Source organism: Gopherus flavomarginatus, chromosome 16, assembly GCF_025201925.1.
Source record: "Gopherus flavomarginatus isolate rGopFla2 chromosome 16, rGopFla2.mat.asm, whole genome shotgun sequence".
Taxonomy (NCBI): domain Eukaryota; kingdom Metazoa; phylum Chordata; order Testudines; family Testudinidae; genus Gopherus; species Gopherus flavomarginatus.
The window spans coordinates 23,750,142-23,769,695 of NC_066632.1; the positions used below are offsets into that span (position 1 = coordinate 23,750,142).

Sequence of the window (19,554 nt, forward strand, 5' to 3'; positions counted from 1 at the left end):
CAGCTTTCAGGGGGCTCCACTCAGCTGGAACCCAGCTGCTAAGACGGGAGCGGTCCCACGCCCACGCATGGCTCAGGCAGGCTCCCCCTGGCTGGGGCAAAGCGTGCCTTGGAAATGGCTAATGCGGCTGATGCTGTCTGCAGTGGCGCTGATTTCTTTTTTCCCTTTTCTTTTTTAAATCTTGTTTACTTTTGCAGGTCTTGACTCAGGAAAACTTAGCAACAGTTGTGACAGGAGTAATGGTTCCAGCAGGGGCAGTTACTCAACCTCTTCTTATCCCCATCAGTATTGCAGGTCAAGTGGCTGGTCAGCAGGGGCTGGCTGTGTGGACATTTCCTACAGCAACGGTCGCTGCCCTTCCCGGACTGACGGCTGCTTCTCCTACAGGGGGAATTTTCAAACCGCCTATAGCCAACTTGCAAGGTACCGGCCGCTCCTCTGCCTTAGAACATCCCCAATTGGGTCAAATGTCCTGTTGTTTGTGCTGAGTCAAAGTCCACCTGGCCTGGGAATGGGGTAAAGCTGCAAGCACCGGGCCTGAATCCGCTGTTCTTTTGCAGGCAAAAGCTCCCATTGGCTCCAGCTGGCTTTGCATGCATAAGGACTGCAGGCTCATGCAGGGGCAAGGAAGGTTGCATTGATTTCTCTGTGTCTGGGAAGAAGCATGGGCCAGTGCTCTGAGCTCCAGGCCAGGATTTGCATTTAAATTCTGAGTCCGTGGCTGGGTCAGTAGGGAAGTCATGCTCGTTCTCTGGGTGAAATCCACCCCGCACAGGGGGCCGGCGTGAGGTCTAGGCACCACTTCAGTCCATATGGCTGGTATACCATGTACGCAGTGCTGAGGCCTCACGCTGCCACAGGGGTGAACGGTGCCCTCTCAGTTCATCTGATGCAGAGCTACGAGATTAACGCTGACCTGTCTCCTGGTGGAGCCGTGTTTAGCTAATGCGTCTAATTGCTTTGAAGCCCCGAAGGGCCAGCTCCCTCACGCTGTCTAATCCTGTGATTGCCACTGTGCGTGTTCGCTGGCCCGATGGCCAGTTTGGTTCCCTTTACGGAGTTAAGGGTGGATCCAGATGGGACCTTTCAGATTCTGGGGATGTTTGACAGATCAGGTTTTTGAACTTTGCCAACTCCCTTCCAAAAAGAGGTGTGTGGGGGGATCCACCTGCCTTTCAACAAGAAGCTGCTCCTAAACGATAGCCTGGCGGATAAGGCAGCCGACGGGGACTCTGCGGAACTGGGTTCCCATCCTGGTTCACTCATGGATTTCCTCTGCGACCTGGGACTAAGCATGAACCCAACCCTGTGCCTTGGTCCCCCCACCTATTTCCCTCCCTTGGGTTGTGATGACTGCGGATGGCACTCAGGTGCCCTGCGCTCCTGGATATCCGTGTAACCCCTGCCCGTGATCACATGCAGGCCTTGGTACAGGAACTGACGTGTGATATACCTAGAGCATTGGGCTGGGATTCAGGACTCCTTGGTTCTTTTCCTAGCTCAGCCGCTGGCTTTCTGGATGACCTTGGGCGTGTCATGTCACCGCCCCGTGCCTCCGTTTCCCCATCTGTAAAACGGGGGGGTGATGATCCTGGCCTCCTTTGTAAAACCCTTTCAGACCGACTCATGCAAAGTGCTAGGGATGTTTCCCAGCGTCTCTCTGCAGCCGCGGGGGCTAGAAACGTACATCCAGTTTCTTAGACGAAAGCTGAGATATTTCCATAGTCCCATGACCCCAAGAGCTGGGGCTCCATGGGCCGAATACCCTAAATCATGAGATGGGTGATAAAGCCACCAGAGTTGGCAGCTGGTCTTCTGTCAGACAGTCCATGGGCCTGCCCTGTCCTGGATCCCATGCACCCTTGTCCTTTGTCCTAGTGCCAGGCATCCAAAGGACAGAACAGAGGCCAGCGCTGGTGCCTGGATAAAAAGGCTCAGGTGGGGCCGGTGGGGGCTCAGTTTAAAGGCTCTGGATGAGGCTAGGTATTACGATGATGGTTTGTTGCAGGGACGGGCAAAGAGAGCGGCGTATTACGGCTATTCAGCATCCATGTCTCTGCTCTGCTTTCAGCAGCTGCGGTCCTGAACACGGCAATGCCAGCCCCAGTGCAGCCTGCCCAGCCACTGCAGGCTCCTCCGACAGTCCAGCCGCGACCCTCCGTCCAAACGCAGGCCGTGTTCCAGCCGCAGCCCTCGCTCCAGAGCCCACCAGCCATCCTGCCCCAGCCTGCCGCTGCCCCTCCGCCGCCCGTGGCGAAGCCACTGGAGACGCAGACGCAAATCACAGTCCAGCCTGCAGGATTTGCCTTTAACCCTGGCATAGTAAGGAGCTGGTGTGACACTCCCAGAGAATCTCTGGGAGCCGAGCTGTCTGTCCTGCTTGGGCAGGAATCCCTGTCAGCCGATCTGACGTCGGGCAGTCTGTATTGACAGAGCAGCTCACAAAGGGGCCTGATTCTGGCCCCTTGTGTCATCGTTTATACCTGCCCAGAACAGGAGGCAGTGTTTCCTAGTGGATAGAACACTGGACTGGGAGGGAGGAGAGCTGCATTTCATTCCTGGCTCTGACACTGACCAGCTGGAGGACCTTGGGCGAGTTGTTTTGCTTCTCTGTGCCTCAGTTTCCCCATCTGTAAAAATGGGGCTGATGATACCCCCTTTGTAAAGTGCTCTGAGAGCTACTGGTGGTATGAGCCAGGTGTGGTTATTAATCATTCTGATGGGGATTTTTCCCTTGCATACGGAGCGAGGCGGGAGAAAGGACATGGGGACTCCTGGGAGCAGCCGGCAGGTTGGGCCGGCTGCCGTCACTGACAAAGCAGAAGCAGGCTGGGTGGTGAGCCGAGATAGGCAGAGTCTTTCGCAAGACCTCCTTGAAAGATAGTACCTAGAAGAGGAAGGATGGCCTAGTGGTTATGGTGCTAACCTGGGACTTTGCAGGCCTGGGTTCACTTCCTTGCTGTCTCCCAGGCTTCCTGCCTGCCTGGAGGGTGCAACTGGGCTGCAAATGAAGCTGTGACTGTTAGCGTGCGGAGGCATCCCTGCACTGGCTTTGATCTAGCTAGCACAGTAATAGTGAAGATGCAGCGGCATGGCCTGACTGCCCAAGTACAAGCCCTCTGGGAACCCTGGGTACAAATTCAGGTTGCTAGCCGGCCCCAGGCTCTGTCCCGCTGTTACGGTTCCCCGGGCTAGCTAGCTTAAAGCTGGCAGGGCTATGCCTACCTGTGCTACAATCACATCTTCATTTGTGGTCTCTGGTCTCTCTGCACCTCAGTGCCCCATCTGTAAAGTGAGGATAGTAGCACTGCCCTGTCCCCTCCCTCCCCCTGTGGTTTGTGAAGATGAGCACAATAAAGATTGTGAAGTGTCACAATAGTATCGTAATAAGAACATAAGAAAGGCAGTACTGGGTCAGACCAAAGGTCCATCCAGCCCAGTGTCCTGTCTACCGACAGTGGCCAATGCCAGGTGTCCCAGAGGGAGTGAACCTAACAGGTAATGATCAAGTGATCTCTCTCCTGCCATCCATCTCCACCCTCTTGACAAACAGAGGCTAGGGACATCCTTCCTTACCCATCCTGGCTAATAGTCATTAATGGACTTAACTTCCATGAATTTATCTAGCTCTCTTTTAAACCCTGTTATAGTCCTAACCTTCACAACCTCCTCAGGCAAGGAGTTCCACAGGCTGACTGTGCACTGTGTGAAGAACTGGGGGCCAGTTAAGTACCTAAGGTAGCTGGAGGATTCCTCCCCATAAGAGAGAGCCAGAGGGGGGTTTCCCCACTGAACAAGACATGGCTGAGTGCGTGTGTTTAACCTCCGACTCCTGTTTTCTCTACAGATCAGCGCAGCTTCTCTCGGGGGGCAAACCCAGCTCCTCAGCTCACTGACCGCCACCCCAGTGATCGCAAACACCATTCCCAGCGTCCAAGGGATAACGAGCCAGATCCTCACCAACGCCCAGGGACAGGTACGTGGGGACAGACTCCAATAGACAACAGGAGGATAATCCTCCCTGGCCACTCATAAGGCCTTCCTACGGGCATCCTCTCCCTTCCTGAGAGCTGTCACTCAGGATAGAGATAGTCATAGAGTTCAAGGCCGGAAGGGACCGCCAGATCAGCTGGTCCGACCTCTTGTGTATCACAGGCCATCGGCACCACCCAGCCAGAATTAGATCCACGTGTTGCAGCCCACAGATGACCCAACTGTGCACCCATTGCCCAGGGCCCATGCAGTGGCAGAGAATTGATTAAGTGTGGTATTCCCAGATGATCCTAGGAAGGTGAAATCAAGGTCACCTGGAGGAAATTTCTTCCCGACCCCACATATGGCCATCAGTTAGACCCTGAGCATGTGAGCACGAACCAGCCAGCCGAGTACTTGAGAGAGAGTTCTCAGCACCACCCCAGAGCACCAGCTCACCCCATCCAGTGTCCTGTATCCAGCCCCGGAGGGGAGGGACACTCCATCCTGCCAGATGGGAAGCGAGGAAGGATATTGGTGTGCCATGCACCCAGCTCCCATTCTTGTCTCCTCTACAGGTCATTGGGACGCTGCCCTGGGTGGTGAACCCGGCTGGGATCACGACAGCCAACGCCACCCCAGCTGTTTTGCCGGCCCAGAACCTGCAGGTGCAGGCGGTGACCCCGCAGCTGCTGCTGAATGCCCAAGGGCAGGTCATCGCGACGTTAGCCAGCAGCGCCCTCCAGACGGCGGCCATCAGGAAACCCAATGCCCCAGAGTCCCCGGCAAAGAATGAGGTGAGAGCCAAACGGCAGGTGACGACTGCCTAACAGGCGCCTTCTCAGGGAGCCAACTGGCTGCTGTCTTTGGCCGCGCGCCAGCATAATGCCATGCGTGGCAGCTCCCAAAAAGCCTGGGGAGGTTGGTGACTTGGGCACCGGCCCTTTACGGATCCACTGACTGAGCATTAAACAACCTGTGGGAGCCTCTGCCAGGACCTAGCGCCCTGCTGAATTCTCCGGTGGCCCGTTAGGCTGTTCAGAAACTGAGCCTGACCTCTCCCTTTGGAAGGAGTCAAGGTGGCAGCTCCCTCCAGAGGTCCCCCCAAGGTGGCAGCTCCTCCAGAGGTCCCCCCAAGGTGGCAGCTCTCGGGATCCAGTGCCAGAAGACACCGCCTAGGACACCTTTTAGCCAGGTCAGGCAGCCCTGGCATGTAGGAATTGAACAGACACCTGCTTTGCCTGCAGTTCACTTGTGGCGATTGCCTGTCTACGGGCCAGATTCTGTCCTGCAGCCAAGCTCCATTCAGCCCAGGGGAAGACCAAAGATCCAGTCTGTGCCAGCCGTGACCCTGGCATGAGTTGGAGTAGCATGGGGGTGGCTTTAACATATGCCACCGATGCCTGGGCCATATACTCAGTGGCGTAACCGGGTGGTGGGAACGGTAGAAAAAAAAGGCGCCATGCGCTTCGGCGCTTTTACTCACCTGGTGGCGCACCGTGTCTTCAGCGGCACTTCGGTGGCAGGCCCGTCACTCGCTCCGGGTGTCTTCGGCGGCACTGAAGGACCCGCCGCCGAAATGCCACCAAAGACCCGCAGAGCGAGTGAAGGTCCTGCCACCGCAGTGCCGCTGAAGACTCGGAGCCCCGCTGGGTGAGTAAAATAAAAGCACCACAGCAGGTGGTGCCTTTATTTTTTTTTTGATCGCTCCCCCGGGTTAGTAAAAAGGCGCCAAGAAATTGACAAGGCACCACTTGTGCTCAGTGGGGGAGCGGCCGCAGCCCCGCTCCCCCCTCAGCTACACTACTGCATATGCCAACAGGGAATCAGCGGAGCAGAGCTGTGCTCTGCCCCCTATGCAGAGGCCGCGTGGGTGGCCAGGGCTTTACCGCAGCTGAGAGCTTGCCACAACCCTCTCCATCCGTCTGGGCTATATGCACTGATATGGCCTTCATCTGAGCCTTGTTGTTTGCTGTGTTACCAGGTTCAGCCAATCCAGCCTGCCCCGGCTCTGCCCCAGCCAGCTGTGGTCATCGCAAACCCAGCCCCTGCCGCTAAGCCCTCTTCCGCGCCCGTTCCCATCACTTGCTCGGAGACCCCAACAGTGAGCCAGCTGGTTTCCAGTAAGCACCTCTCAGGTCCTGTCTATTTCATGCTGGGGGTGGGGCAGCAGCTTGCACTCCCTTTGTAGGAATTGGAGAGTGTGTGATGTGACCACTGAGGTTTAGCCCTTCCCGGTGATTGTCTAGTGGTGAGAGTACAGGACAGAACCAGTGTTGTGCACAATGGGTTATTGTAGGGTCCCTGGTGAGCTCTGAGCTGCGCACAGTGGGTTGTTATTGTAGGGTCCCTGGTGAGCTCCGAGCTGCGCACACTGGGTTGTTATCGTAGGGTCGCTGGTGAGCTCCGAGCTGCGCACGCTGGGTTGTTATTGTAGGGTCCCTGGTGAGCTCCGAGCTGCGCACGCTGGGTTGTTATTGTAGGGTCACTGATGCACTCTGAGATGCGCACGCTGGGTTGTTATCGTAGGGTCCCTGGTGCACTCTGAGCTGCGCACGCTGGGTTGTTATCGTAGGGTCGCTGGTGAGCTCCGAGCTGCGCACACTGGGTTGTTATTGTAGGGTCGCTGGCACGGGCTGCTGGGTGAAGCTTCCGATTTGTTTGGAAGCATTTTTGGTGGGGAGGAAAAGCCTTTAAACAGCGAAACACATGTTGCAAAGCAGTGCAGTGTTAGTATTGTTATGTCTACAGCAACACCAGTGCCCTGCATCAAGCAGATCCCAGCCCCGACGAGCTGCTGCTCGAGACACAAAGCGCTCTAGAACAAAACAAGTCGCATGTTGGACTTGCTTCCCCTGAAATGGCAGTGTGGTCCTGTGAATGTGGTGCTGGTCTGGGTCTTGGGAGACCTGGGTTCTCTTTCTGCCTCTGCCGCTGGGCAAGTCGCTTCCCCTCTTTCTGCCTCAGTTTCCCCTTCCACTGCTTGTCTGTTTAGACTGTAAGCACCCTGGGGCAGAGACTGTCGGTCAACCCATTGGGGCCCTAACCATAGGGTGAGGCTACCAGAATGCTGCCAGTTGTGGACAGTGTCTGCTCCCACTTGGAGATCTCCTTGGAGATGTGAGGAGATGGACTGTGGCTGGATGTGATGATAAAGAGCACACTGCGCTGCATTAACGGTACTCCCCTCCCTACCCCAGAGCCACAAACTCCAAATACAGGCACTGAGGAGGATGGAATCAACCTAGAGGAGATTCGGGAGTTTGCCAAGAACTTTAAGATCCGACGTCTGTCTCTGGGCCTGACGCAGACACAGGTGGGTCAAGCTTTGACGGCTACGGAAGGACCAGCTTACAGCCAGTCTGCCATCTGCAGGTAAGCGGCTGGGTTCAGTGCCAGCCCTGTGACAGGGCTTGGATGTTCAGGGCAGACAGTGGCTAGGGCGCCGCTTGTCTACGTAGCGTTTCGGTGACTCCCTCCCCTGAAAAAGCAAAGAGGAAACGGTCTCAGCCAAAAGGAGAGAAAGCGTTTCTGAACCCCCTGGCTTCACTGGGATAATCCCCTGAGCCAGGACAGCAGCACCTGGCCCTACCCACCCTAGAAGCGATGTTCATAACGCTCTCCTTTCAGCCAAGCACTAATGCCCTCAATAGAGAGGGGCACTAGGCACAGAGAGGTGGAGTGAGTTGTATAGTCGTTCAAAGCCAGACTTAGAACCCGCGAGTCCTGACTCCCAGTCCCATCCACCCACTCCAATCACTAGACCCCACTCCTCTCCCAGAGCTGGGAACAGAATCCCAAGAGTCCTGTCTCTCCATCTGCAGTAATCTGTAGACCCCAGGCCCCACCCAAAGCCATGAATAGAAGCCAGGCAGCCTGACTCCCAGTCCGTTACCAGTCTTGGGAAATTAACTCAGGACTCACCTTTAGATCACACCAGGGACACCGGAATGGGAGGTGTCATGGCCTCCCACTTTTTTCCGGCCATAAGGACAAGTGATGTGGGGCAGAGGGGGCAGAGAGGAGCGAGTGGGAGGCAGTGTCTTGGGAGAAGAGGCAGTGTGGGCGCGGGGCCTTGGGAAGGGGTGGCGCAAGGGCAAGGGTTCGGGGAGAAGGGGTGGGGTGGGGCCTCAGGGGAAGGGCGGTGGGAGGGCAGGGTCTCGGGAATGGGTAGCATGAAGGCAGGGGCTCAGAGAGAAGGGGCGGAGTGGGGCGAGGCCTCAGGGGGAAGGGGCGACTAGGGGGCAGGGCCACAGTTTGGGCATCAGTGGCCCCACCCCTTCTACAAGCTGGTAATAGAACCTGAGTCCCCATCCCCACTGCTGTGACCATTCTCCACCCAGAACTGGGAAAAGAACCCAGGAGTCCAGTCTCTTTTTGTGGATCCCCCAGAATCATGTGTCCATGCCTGTGTCCCATTTCAGAGTCCTCTTTTCTTACTAGCCTCTATTGTCGTGTTTGTTACTGTACCATCGGCGTGTGGGCACGTAACCAGCTTGATCTTATGCCCCTTCCCCCACCCTTCCCCCTGAGCTTCTGGGGTCACTGCTGCTTCTGTCTGTGCCAGACCCCTGGTGCAGGGCGAGACCCTCACGCCTTCTCTCCCTCCCCGCTGCCCTGCCTGCAGGTTCGAGAAGCTGGACATCACTCCCAAGAGCGCCCAGAAGCTGAAGCCCGTGCTGGAGAAGTGGCTGAGCGAGGCCGAACTGCGGAACCAGGAAGGGCAGCAGAACCTGATGGAGTTCGTGGGCGGCGAGCCCTCCAAGAAACGCAAGCGCCGCACCTCCTTCACGCCCCAGGCCATCGAGGCCCTCAACGCCTACTTCGAGAAGAATGCCCTGCCCACCGGCCAGGAGATCACCGAGATCGCCAAGGAGCTCAACTACGACCGCGAGGTCGTCCGGGTCTGGTTCTGCAACCGCCGACAGACACTCAAAAACACTAGCAAACTCAATGTATTTCAGATCCCCTAGGGGGGCAGGTGGGTGGGCAGAACCCAGCCCAGCCCGGCCACCTCCCCAGGATCCTGCCATGAGCACTTTGTGACTAACTGTTCCCTAGGCCTTGTCCCTGCCCACCTTCCCCCCGCCCCACCAGCCCAGCTTTGCTGACTGCAGCCAGGCATTATTTTTCCACCCCCGTGTGCATATGTCTGCGCCCTTTGTCCTCACAGGATCTGACCGTGTACACGTCGGACGTCGCAAGCCTGGCTCCTTCCTTCTGCTTCTGAGTGTAACGTAGTGAGTGCCAGAGCTGCAGATGTGAGTGCTCCAAGGTAGCGTCAGGGCCTGCCAGGAGCCCAGTAGGGGCCGGGAACAGGCAGATGTGAAGCCTACTTCATTTCAATCCTTGTTTATTTCGTAACCCTGCCTGTCCTGTGTGAGACACAGGTTCTTGGTAGCTAACGGCATCTGGGCAGAGTAGCTTCATTTATATCCCCTCCCCTATGAGTACAAAGCACTATCCATCAAAAGACTTTGAAAGGAAGTTTCTGCGTATGATTAGCTGCTAGGGCTTGGGATCACCGCGTCGTTTAAAGAGCCAGTAGGTAGGTCCCTTACTAACCTCGTTTGCCAGGAGAAAACCAGCCACCTGCGTCCTGGCATCTCCCCTGCCACCCTTGGGAAATGGAAGGTTAAATTGCACTAAATGAGATTGTTTCTATAGGAAGAAATGGGCAGAACCGGCTGGGCCAGGCAGCTTCTTCACCAAAGTGAGGCCTCTGAAGGTGGACAGAGTGTGAGCCCTTCATTTGCTCCATCCTCTTTCTTTTTTTTGCATTGGCTCCTGTTGAAGTTGAGCGTTACCCCTTCCCCTGCTAGGGCTCGAGCCTGGGGATCTAAAGGCATGGGCCTCTGTTAGCTGGGAGGCATAAACCACTCTGAGTGGTCTCACCAGGAGAGGGGACCAAAGAGCCATGCCGTGGTGCCGGGGCTATACAAGGAACATTTTACTTTCCTCCTGCAGGGGTCTACGCTTGCCTTTTGAGCGTAGCTTTTCTGAAGGGGATGATCTGGAAAATGAATGGATTGGACTCTTGCTCACTGCTGGAAGGGGGATGGGGAAGTAGGCGCAGTCCTCTCGGCTGTAAGAGGGGAGACCATCAGCTGATTGCTTTGTCGAATTGCCAAGTGATGGGGGCCGACTCCAAGCCAGCAGCGCCAGCCTTCCTCCCCGTGGGAAAGCAGCCAGGCAAAGGACTCAGACTCTTCACAATGGAGACAAACCAGGCCCCGAGGCTGTGTGTGGAATGAACAGCCTTCAGCTTTGAACTACAAAGTCCCTCCTTGTGCGGCTCAACAATCAGGGGACGCTCTCCAGGGAACGTCTATTCCTTCTTTACCGGCAGCCTTTCAGAGCATGGCGGACGTCGCCTGAGCGTGTCATCCCCCGCCACCGCCTGTGTGGCATCATTGCAAAACGTGCCAGAGCCCAGCTCGCTGGCTGGATGCAGGGAGGTGGGATTCATCCTGAGATCACTCCCAGGTGCCCTCTTTCTAAGCTGGGTTCAGTGCAAAAGCGGAGGGAGCTGTGTGTACTAAGGTCCTCCAGGGAGGGTGGGGCCAGCGTGTTCCTGTCTGTATATGCACTGTGTGTCTTTAACATAAGAAGGGAATGGGAGGTGTGTTTTGCTGTCTTGTGAAAGCCAAAATGTATATATAGATAGAAATGATTTCACAATAATCCTTAACTGTAAACCCGGGAAAAGGTCCTATTCGGTGCTGCCTCATCTGCTTATCTTAAAGAGACAGTGCTGGTTGCCTCGGGCCTAAGCATTTAAAAACAAGGCCTAAATTTCAGTCCCAAAGTAGATCATCAGAAAGTAGCTTCTGTTGCTAAGTGGAGTGGGAGGTTCTGCATGCCTGCATGGCAATCAAGAGGTGGTATCAGACCCTGGCACAATTTAATCTGCAGCCAGGGGCCCACCTACAGGCTAGGAAAGTGTCAGATAGCCCAGTAGGACGAGAATCTGGTATAGGGGTCAGCTGGCCCTGTGCTTTATGGGAGCTCCCAGTGTCCCATAAAGCCCTCTTTATCCTAGAAGATATATGAGGGTTATGGGTCTGACATCCTGATCTCCGGGACACATCCCAGAGGCTAGTTGTTATTCCTAGGGGAATCTCCAGGGAATCTGTGTCTGTCCTAGTTCATCTCCCACCTTCCAAATGGCAGCGGGAGTGAGTTTTCTGCTCCGGGAGGGTGGCACTGGGGGTTCAACGTAACTCACTGCCAGGCAAAATGTGTACACATCACATTGATTTGGGGACAGCCGACCTGGGCGGGATGGGGGCCAGTTGAGGGTTTTGCTGAACTGAAAAGCTGCTTCGGTTTTACCACATTTTTATCAGGCAAAGATCTGCCCGCAGGCTGAACGGAGCGTGAGTGTCACTAGCCCAGGACCATGAGACTCAGCAGGGAGAGGAGGAACAGGGGAAAGACCAAGCTGATTAATTGGACAGTGGCTGCTGCCTCCACAAGCAGACCTCAGTCCCAACATCAGCAGGGCGATTCTGCTGTGCCATAGAATTTCTTGGCACCTTCCCCTTCCAATCAGGCTTTCGCTAGGATGTTTGATTGGTCCCCTGCCCTGAAGTGATGCTGCTGTTCCCAAGATGCTACAAGCAAAGCTATCCGTTCCATTGGCTGCCCGGTGTGGTGGTGAGACCAATGCTACACAGGCGTTGCCGATTCCCCAAACCTCTGCTCTGAACGGCAGAACAGGGTGCTCAAGGGGCACGTCTGGATCTGTCCAAAGAAGGTTTCTTAGAGGGAGGGTTGTGGTTTTTTGTTTTTCAGGAAGTACCTTTCCGGATCTGCTGTCCCTCCACTTCTGTTTGGAATAGCTAGGGCAGGGTTGGCAGGCAAATTCCTCCCTCATAAAGGTGCTCCATCTCCCTCTCTCCCTGCCCTAAGAAATGAGTGTTTCAGTGATTTCCAGACATGGCCAGGGTGGGTGGGCAGGACTGGGAGCAAAAGCGGTTTCATACCATCCTTGGAGCAGGAGGTGGTTTATACGCCGCCGCCCCGGGTCAATCAGAACCCGACCCGCTATCGCCAGTCCTGTGTCTCCAGCCTCCAATCTCCAGGGCTCCCCCCACATAGCCAGTCCTCATTGGGCGGGCCAGTCCCCCTTGCTTTGGTTAACGCCATTGCTCAGTTTCAAGAGAAGTTGTTGGATTTCACAGAGTGCCGTGTGAGGTGGTATAAGTTGAACAAGGAGGGAGGGAAGGACTCCATGGGGGTGGGGAGCCGTCTGGGGTCAGGCTGTCTTGCTCTGTTAGACTGATGCACTTGATGTAGTTGTGTGAAATAAACAGTATTTTTTCTTTTTCTTTTTTCACTTTCTTTTGTAAAAAATGTGTGATGTGGTTCCCCAATGGTTTATTTATTTGTAGTCTCTGGAGAGGAGAAGGGGCATGAGACAGGCGGTCCAGGTGAGGGCTGCATGGAGCAACTTCCAGCCATGCTGAAATGCTTCGGCATCTGCCGGGCTGAGGTCATTGGTTCCTACCTGCTCGGCCCAGGGTGTGATGCTCAGCTCACTGAGACTCCTACCCTCTGGGCTAGCAGAAGGCAATTCCCATTTCAGCCAGCCAGTTGGTCAGGAAACCCATGAATGCTAAGTGAGTCCTCGGTCAACTTAGGGAGCCAATCTCCATTCTCTCCTCTAACTCATCAAGGAGTTAGACACACCATGTCCCTGTCTTCAGAGCACAATATGCCAGCTAAGAGCTCTCTAGACCCCTTCTGCCGAAGCATGGAACGGAGTGGGTGGGTCACAGTCTTATTCTTTTGTGTGTTGATCATAAGAATTACCAGTGGGAACAGACAGTGAGGGGTTTGTGTGTACCTATCTCCTCATTCTAGCTTAGCCAGGAGGCTCTGACCCCTCAACACATACACATACCGGTGCAAGAGAATGCCAAGGATGACAGATGTTTGGGATAAAATTGACAGCAGGAACACAGCTGCTTTTGTTGGGATGTATTCGGAAGACCCAAAGAGCCATAGTACCACAAACTTAAAGAAGCCAAGGGAGGGGTTAATTCTGGATTCAGAGCCTGCTGTCTAAAGGCAAAATGACCCTGAATTGCCTACCTGGAGGAGTGCTGGATTATTGCTGTTTCTGAAAAGCAAACAAAAAACACATATTTTGACAGAACAAGGAGTAATGGTCTCGAGTTGCAGTGGGGGAGGTCTAGGTTGGATATTAGGAAAAACTTTTTCACTAGGAGAGTGGTGAAGCACTGGAATGGGTTACCGAGGGAGGTGGTGGAATCTCCTTCCTTAGAGGTTTTTAAGGCCCAGCTTGACAAAGCCCTGGCTGGGATGATTTAGTTGGGGTTGGTCCTGCTTTGAGGAGGGGGTTGGACTAGATACCTCCTGAGGTCCCTTCCAACCCTAATATTCTAGGATTCTAATGTAGATTTGAGGGTGAAATTTGACCTCCTAGTGCTGACAGACAGCAGGATGCCTATGCACCACTTAAATTCACTGAAAAAACAGGCCAGCGTTCCTCAGTTCCACCTGAGGGGAATTAATTTGCTGATCTTTCTGCCAGGGAAGGTGCCGCTGTGGTCCAGAGATGCACACGCAACATTGGAACAAACCAGGCAGCAGGATTTTGGAACCTGATTTTTTTATTTCTAAGTCCACTGATGATTTCTAAGCCCTTCTGACTGCAGGACCTGGTGGCCACCAGGTGGCATCGTTTCCCAAATCATACAGCAGCAAGTTGCATAATGGGTGTAAAATTAGGGCCCCATAAACACCAATTAGGAGAGGGGAAGATTTTGCACTTGCTCAATGTTCCATAGGCTAGGGGGCCACGGCCCAGGTACTTTTAAGCTGTGGTCCGGTACTAAATCAATATGACGGAGAGTTGCCTCCAGGAAATATCCGAACTGGTGCCACTGATTGAAAAGTTCAAGATGTTCTACCATTAGGAACACAAAATGACTTCCCCGAAGCTGTTGGGAATAGGGCTCGGGCAGGGTGTAAGTAAAATAATATGTGCTAATCCTCTGCTGGCATCTGGATGAGAGAGGCGCAAGCCCATTTTTCTGAGAAGGATGCGGCCCAGAATATCAGGGAACCAATTCTGCAGGGAGTGAAACTTTTATTGTAAAGAATGGAAAACCAGAGAGACAGGTTGAGAGTGGAGGGAAACTACCATCTGCTAATGTGAGCACATGACTGAATGTAAACACTTTGGGCCAAGAAGTGTCTTTTTGCTCTGTGTTTGTACTGCACCTTGCACAGTGGGGTCATAGTCCATGGCTCGGGCTCATAGTTAATAATAGGTAGGAATTTCCAATGCATATTAATTGTATTTTCTCTAGGAAAATAATACAGATGTCGTTAATCATATGGCCCTCCAGTAGGGGCTGAAAACTGATTACTAATGTAAATAAGCCTGACCCCATTTCCAGTTGAGTTTTCATTGCAGCAGGGCTCTAGTACACTTCCTAACAGCAGTGCAGGCCGCCATTGGAAATCCACCCTATGAAAACAGCCCCCTACCCCAGCTTGAATCTGTCAGGGCTGAGGGTTCCTGGGAAAGAAACTGCCACCCAAACTGTAGGACAGCAGCCAGCCTCCCATAGTGGTGGGAAGGCCGGGCTCCCTGTCTGCATGCTGAGGACTGTGTGGATGGAAGATTCTGTCTGTAGAATCTGGATGGAGTTTGGGAGCACTTTAGCCAAAGCCCGACTTTTCTCATTTGAGTTCTAGATCCACCCTGAAAAGCACTTCCCAGCAGCCAGATCAGCTGGGGTAGTTATGCACAAAGCCAGAGTTCTCCTCTGTTAGCTTCAAAGACTCAATTTGCTCCAGGGTCACCTTAAGACTTAATTGATTCACCTGCAAAGTTGGTGGGTCTGACTGGAAGGATTTTGTCACAGATTTGTACCAAGTTATTTTAATAAACTTGCTACATGTTTAGTTTTTCCAGCCCATTTGATGTGAAAACTCAGCTGCTGTTCAGTAATATTTATTGTAAAGCATGAAATATTTGCCTTTGTGCCTCACTCAGAAACCCTCTATTATTCTTGGAGTCCCCCAGCGCCCTTTAGATCCCACCCTTGCACTTTCCCTTCCTGCCAACGCTCCTCAATCCCAACCTGCAGCCCCCTGCTATCCCCACCCTGGGTTTATCACCCTGAACAATTCTGCCAATGCCCTGCAATTCCAATCCCCACCCCGCCAATATCTCTGCCCCTCCCGCCAGGTCTGCCACTGCTCTCAGAGTCCCCCTGCCATTATCCTGTCCCCTAGGTTCCAGGCTGAGTCCGTCCCCAACTCATCGCACTTATTGGCCAGGGACAGGAATCGAACCCGTAACACTCAGAGGAACTGGCCTAATCCATGTTAAAAATGTAGAGGGAGGAGAATCCGGACCGTACCACGCTGAGCGGCTCCTGCGTCTTTTCCCCGCTAGTCCCGCCCCGTCCGGAGCCCTCAGCCTATCGCAAGGGCGCTGCCGAGGCGACGGGCCCGCCGGTGATCAGTGATTGGCTGGCTCTCGTTTCGCGTCTGGAGGGGTCCGGGCGCCGCCATTGGCCGCGAGTGAGTGAGGGGCGGGGCTTGTTCCCGGCTGGGCTGGAGCAGGGGGCTGCGGCGCTGCTGGCGCCTCCATATTGCGGGGCCGAGCGAAGAGGTGGCGGGGTCGCGAGTCGCGCTCGGGGCTGGGCAGCCGAGGGGCCCTGAGTGCTGCTGAGCGGGAAGGGGAGGGGCTGTGCGTGAGGGGGTCCCTGGGGGGGGGCTCTGGGCGAGGGGTTCTCCTGGGGGGTGGGGACTCTGGGCGAGGGGTTCTCCTGGGGGGTGCTGTCCCCTGGGAGGGGGGGCTCTGGGCGAGGGGTTCCCCTGGGGGGTGCTGTCCCCTGGGAGGGGGGGCTCTGGGCGAGGGGTTCTCCTGGGGGGTGCTGTCCCCTGGGAGGGGGGGCTCTGGGCGAGGGGGTCCCTGGGGGGTGCTGTCCCCTGGGGGGTGGGGACTCTGGGCCAGGGGGTCCCTGGGGGGTGCTGTCCCCTGGGGGGTGGGGACTCTGGGCGAGGGGTTCTCCTGGGGGGTGCTGTCCCCTGGGAGGGGGGGCTCTGGGCGAGGGGTTCTCCTGGGGGGTGCTGTCCCCTGGGAGGGGGGGCTCTGGGCGAGGGGGTCCCTGGGGGGTGCTGTCCCCTGGGAGGGGGGGCTCTGGGCGAGGGGTTCCCCTGGGGGGTGCTGTCCCCTGGGAGGGGGGGCTCTGGGCGAGGGGTTCCCCTGGGGGGTGCTGTCCCCTGGGAGGGGGGGCTCTGGGCGAGGGGTTCCCCTGGGGGGTGCTGTCCCCTGGGAGGGGGGGCTCTGGGCGAGGGGTTCTCCTGGGGGGTGCTGTCCCCTGGGAGGGGGGGGCTCTGGGCGAGGGGTTCTCCTGGGGGGTGCTGTCCCCTGGGAGGGGGGGGGCTCTGGGCGAGGGGTTCTCCTGGGGGGTGCTGTCCCCTGGGAGGGGGGGCTCTGGGCGAGGGGGGTCCCTGGGGGGTGCTGTCCCCTGGGAGGGGGGGCTCTGGGCGAGGGGTTCCCCTGGGGGTGCTGTCCCCTGGGAGGGGGGGCTCTGGGCGAGGGGGTCCCTGGGGGGTGCTGTCCCCTGGGGGGTGGGGACTCTGGGCCAGGGGGTCCCTGGGGGGTGCTGTCCCCTGGGAGGGGGGGCTCTGGGCGAGGGGGTCCCTGGGGGGTGCTGTCCCCTGGGAGGGGGGGCTCTGGGCGAAGGGTTCTCCTGGGGGGTGCTGTCCCCTGGGGGGTGGGGACTCTGGGCGAGGGAGTCCCTGGAGGGTGCTGTCCCCTGGGAGGGGGAGCTCTGGGCAAGGGGTGCTCCTGGGGGGTGGTGTCCACGGGGAAGGGGGGACTCTGGGTGGGGGGGTCCCCTGAGAGGGGGGTCTCTGAGTGAGGGGGTTACCTGGGGGGGTGCTGTCCCCTGGGAGGGGGGACTCTGGTTGAAGGGGTCCCTGGGTGGTGCTGTCCCCTGGGACGGGGGGAACTCTGTGTTGGGGTTCCTAGAGGTTAGTATCCCCTGGAAGGGGGGACTCTGGTTCTCAGGGTCCCTGGGGGGTGGAGGAGTAGTGGCCCTGGAAAGAGAGTCTATGGGTGTTCAGGTCCCAGAGAGATAGTGTCCCTTGGAAGGGAGTGATTGTGTGTTGAGTCCCCTGGGAGTTGGAAATTGTAGGTCCCTGGTGGGGTGATATCCCGTGGAGGGGCACTCCCTTGGTATTGGGGTCCCATAGGGGGAGATTGTGGGTATTGTATGTGCCTGGGGTGTATCTCCTGGAAGGGGTGACTCAGTAGTGAGTACCCTGCTTCCCACTGATCTCTGGGTGTGTGTGTGGGGGGGGTACATTTGCGGCGGGGCCTGGGCCCCAAGCCACTGGGTGAGGATGGCGTGGGCTCTGAAGCTGCCACTGGCGGATGAGGTGATTGAATCGGGGCTGGTGCAAGATTTCGATGCCAGCCTCTCGGGCATTGGCCAGGAGCTGGGCGCTGGTGCCTACAGCATGAGGTAGGTGAGATCCTCCTGAACATCTTGTCGTACACCGTGAATTGAGAAGAGTGATGAGAGTAGAATATGGAGGTTGTGATTGGACTACCACGGGCTGGGAGACTGCAGAGTCCAGGAATACTCGGATATTGCATTGAGCTCGAAAGAACAGACAGCACAGTGTATCACAGGTGTTGCATTTAGTGGCAGATAACTTTCTGGTGGGCTGATTGAAGCCATTGCTAGGTTAGAGCAGATCAAGGGGTCATGTAGTGCAGTATCTGGTTTTCAGTAGTGATCTGTACCAAGTAATGGGGGGACACCTTCCCCCCTGTTTGCTCTGCGTGCTGCATTTGTGAAAGATGAAGTGAAACCAGTGGGAGGGAGATCTCCCTGCTGTCCAAAGGGTTGGACTAAATGACCTCCTGAGGTCCCTTCCAACCCTGATATTCTGTGATTCAGTTCACCTGCCTCTAAAAATATCAGGTATTGGCCATGGTGGAAGGCAGGTTCCCAGGTGGCATGGACTGTTCAGCTGATATAGCGAATCCATTCCTCTGAAATCTGGCCTCCTGCTGTCAGGTTAGGCTATGTCTATGCATACACAGCTGCTGTACTGTACCAGTACGTCTGGGGAACACATCTGGGGAAGATGCTATATACCAACTGGAGAGAGCTTTTCCGTTGGCATAAACAAACCATCTCAGCAAGCAGCATAAACTGAGTTGGTGAAAGAAGCTTTCCTACCAACATAGCACTGTGCACACAAATGCTTATGTCAATCTAATTTATGTTGCTCCGGGGGATGGAATATTCACACCTCTGAGCAGCGCAAGTTTTACCCTAGTGTATATATAGTCTAAATCCTGTGCCTCCCACCTGTTGCTGGTTAGGAGAGCCTGTTCCATGCTTCTTTGTTCTGTACTCCCTCAACTAATCAGGCCAAGAGCATCTCTTCCTTAATCTTGCCCTGAATAATCACCCCCAAGGCGTAGGAGAAGCACCTTCAGCTCTCTGATCTGAGCGCAGGCATCAGTATCTTAAAACTTTAATTCAAGAAGGATGTTGATGAAGTGGAGACGGTTCAGAGAAGAGCCACGAAAATGATTAAAGGATTAGAAAACCTGCCTTGGGGTTGGTCTATGCAGGAAAATTACATTAGCATGGCTACGTCTCTTGAGGTGTGAAAAATTCACACCCCTGAGGGATGTAAACTCTCAGTGTAGACAGGGCTGGGTTGACAGAAGAATTCTTCTGTTGATGTAGCTGCCAGCTCTCGGAACCCTTCCCATTGGTGTAGGTATAGTGACAGACTCAAAGAACTCATTCTGTTTCGCTTAACAAAGAAGAAGTTGAAGAGTGACTTGATACAGCCTATAAGTATCTACATGGGGAACAAATATTTAATAATGGGCTCTTCAGTCTAGCAAAGAAGAGTCTAATACGGTCCAGTGGCTGGAAGCTGAAGTTGACCACGTTCAGACTGGAAATAATGTGTAAAATTTTGACAGTGAGGCTAATTAATCACTAGAACCATTTACCGAGGGTTGTGGTGGAATTCTCCATCACTGATCATTTTTAAAGCAAGATTGGATGTTTTTCTGTGCCCTGTGTTGTGCAGGAGGTCTGACTAATCGCAGTGTTCCTTTCTGGCCTTGGAATTTGCGCAGCTCTGAAATTCTGGCTTTCTTCCTTTCTGTGGCCTTGGGGGAAGTCTCTTTCCCTACGTTACAATGGGGGCTGGGATGGCGTTTAAGGATCATTTGTTTAATATTAAAGTGCCTAATTAATACTTGCATTAAAATCGTGACCAACAGCCCTGCTCAGGATCAGGACCTCATTGTGTTAGACACTGTACTGACATATCCTTGCTTAGAGTTTGTGTTAACCCACTGCTGAGTGTCTCATTGGTCCCTCTCTCTACTTGATCTGCAGGGGATAAGAGACTTACAGCCCCAGCTAAGCTATAGCAGCTCATGCTTTCAGCTCTGGACGTCCTCCGTTCAATCTCTGGTGTGGTGGTCATCATCCTTGCAATCAAAGATGACGTATGGCATGCAGCATCAGGGGAGGAGGGATA

General features: G+C 55.1%; 2 protein-coding genes across 9 annotated transcripts in view; both read left to right on the forward strand.

Annotated features, from left to right (window-relative positions):
• POU6F1 (POU class 6 homeobox 1) overlaps positions 1-12,303 on the forward strand; it is a 34,994-nt gene extending 22,691 nt beyond the window's left edge. For 2 of the 6 annotated variants that reach the window (XM_050925458.1, XM_050925457.1), the window contains 7 exons: positions 198-423; positions 2,072-2,322; positions 3,848-3,976; positions 4,551-4,769; positions 5,957-6,095; positions 7,173-7,347; positions 8,600-12,303. In XM_050925458.1, the coding sequence (XP_050781415.1) occupies positions 198-423; positions 2,072-2,322; positions 3,848-3,976; positions 4,551-4,769; positions 5,957-6,095; positions 7,173-7,347; positions 8,600-8,945 (1,485 nt within the window). In that variant the 3' untranslated portion in view covers positions 8,946-12,303. Of the gene's footprint in view, positions 1-197; positions 424-560; positions 632-2,071; positions 2,323-3,847; positions 3,977-4,550; positions 4,770-5,956; positions 6,096-7,172; positions 7,348-8,599 lie in introns of all 6 variants that reach the window. The other 4 variants (XR_007769828.1, XM_050925460.1, XM_050925461.1 and 1 more) reach the window with 4 other exon arrangements.
• Positions 12,304-16,962: 4,659 nt separating this feature from the next.
• The window catches only part of TFCP2 (transcription factor CP2), a 39,033-nt gene continuing 36,441 nt past the window's right edge, over positions 16,963-19,554 (forward strand). For 2 of the 3 annotated variants that reach the window (XM_050925462.1, XM_050925463.1), the window contains exon 1: positions 16,965-17,495. In XM_050925462.1, the coding sequence (XP_050781419.1) occupies positions 17,374-17,495 (122 nt within the window). In that variant the 5' untranslated portion in view covers positions 16,965-17,373. Of the gene's footprint in view, positions 17,496-19,554 lie in introns of all 3 variants that reach the window. The other variant, XM_050925464.1, reaches the window with a different exon arrangement.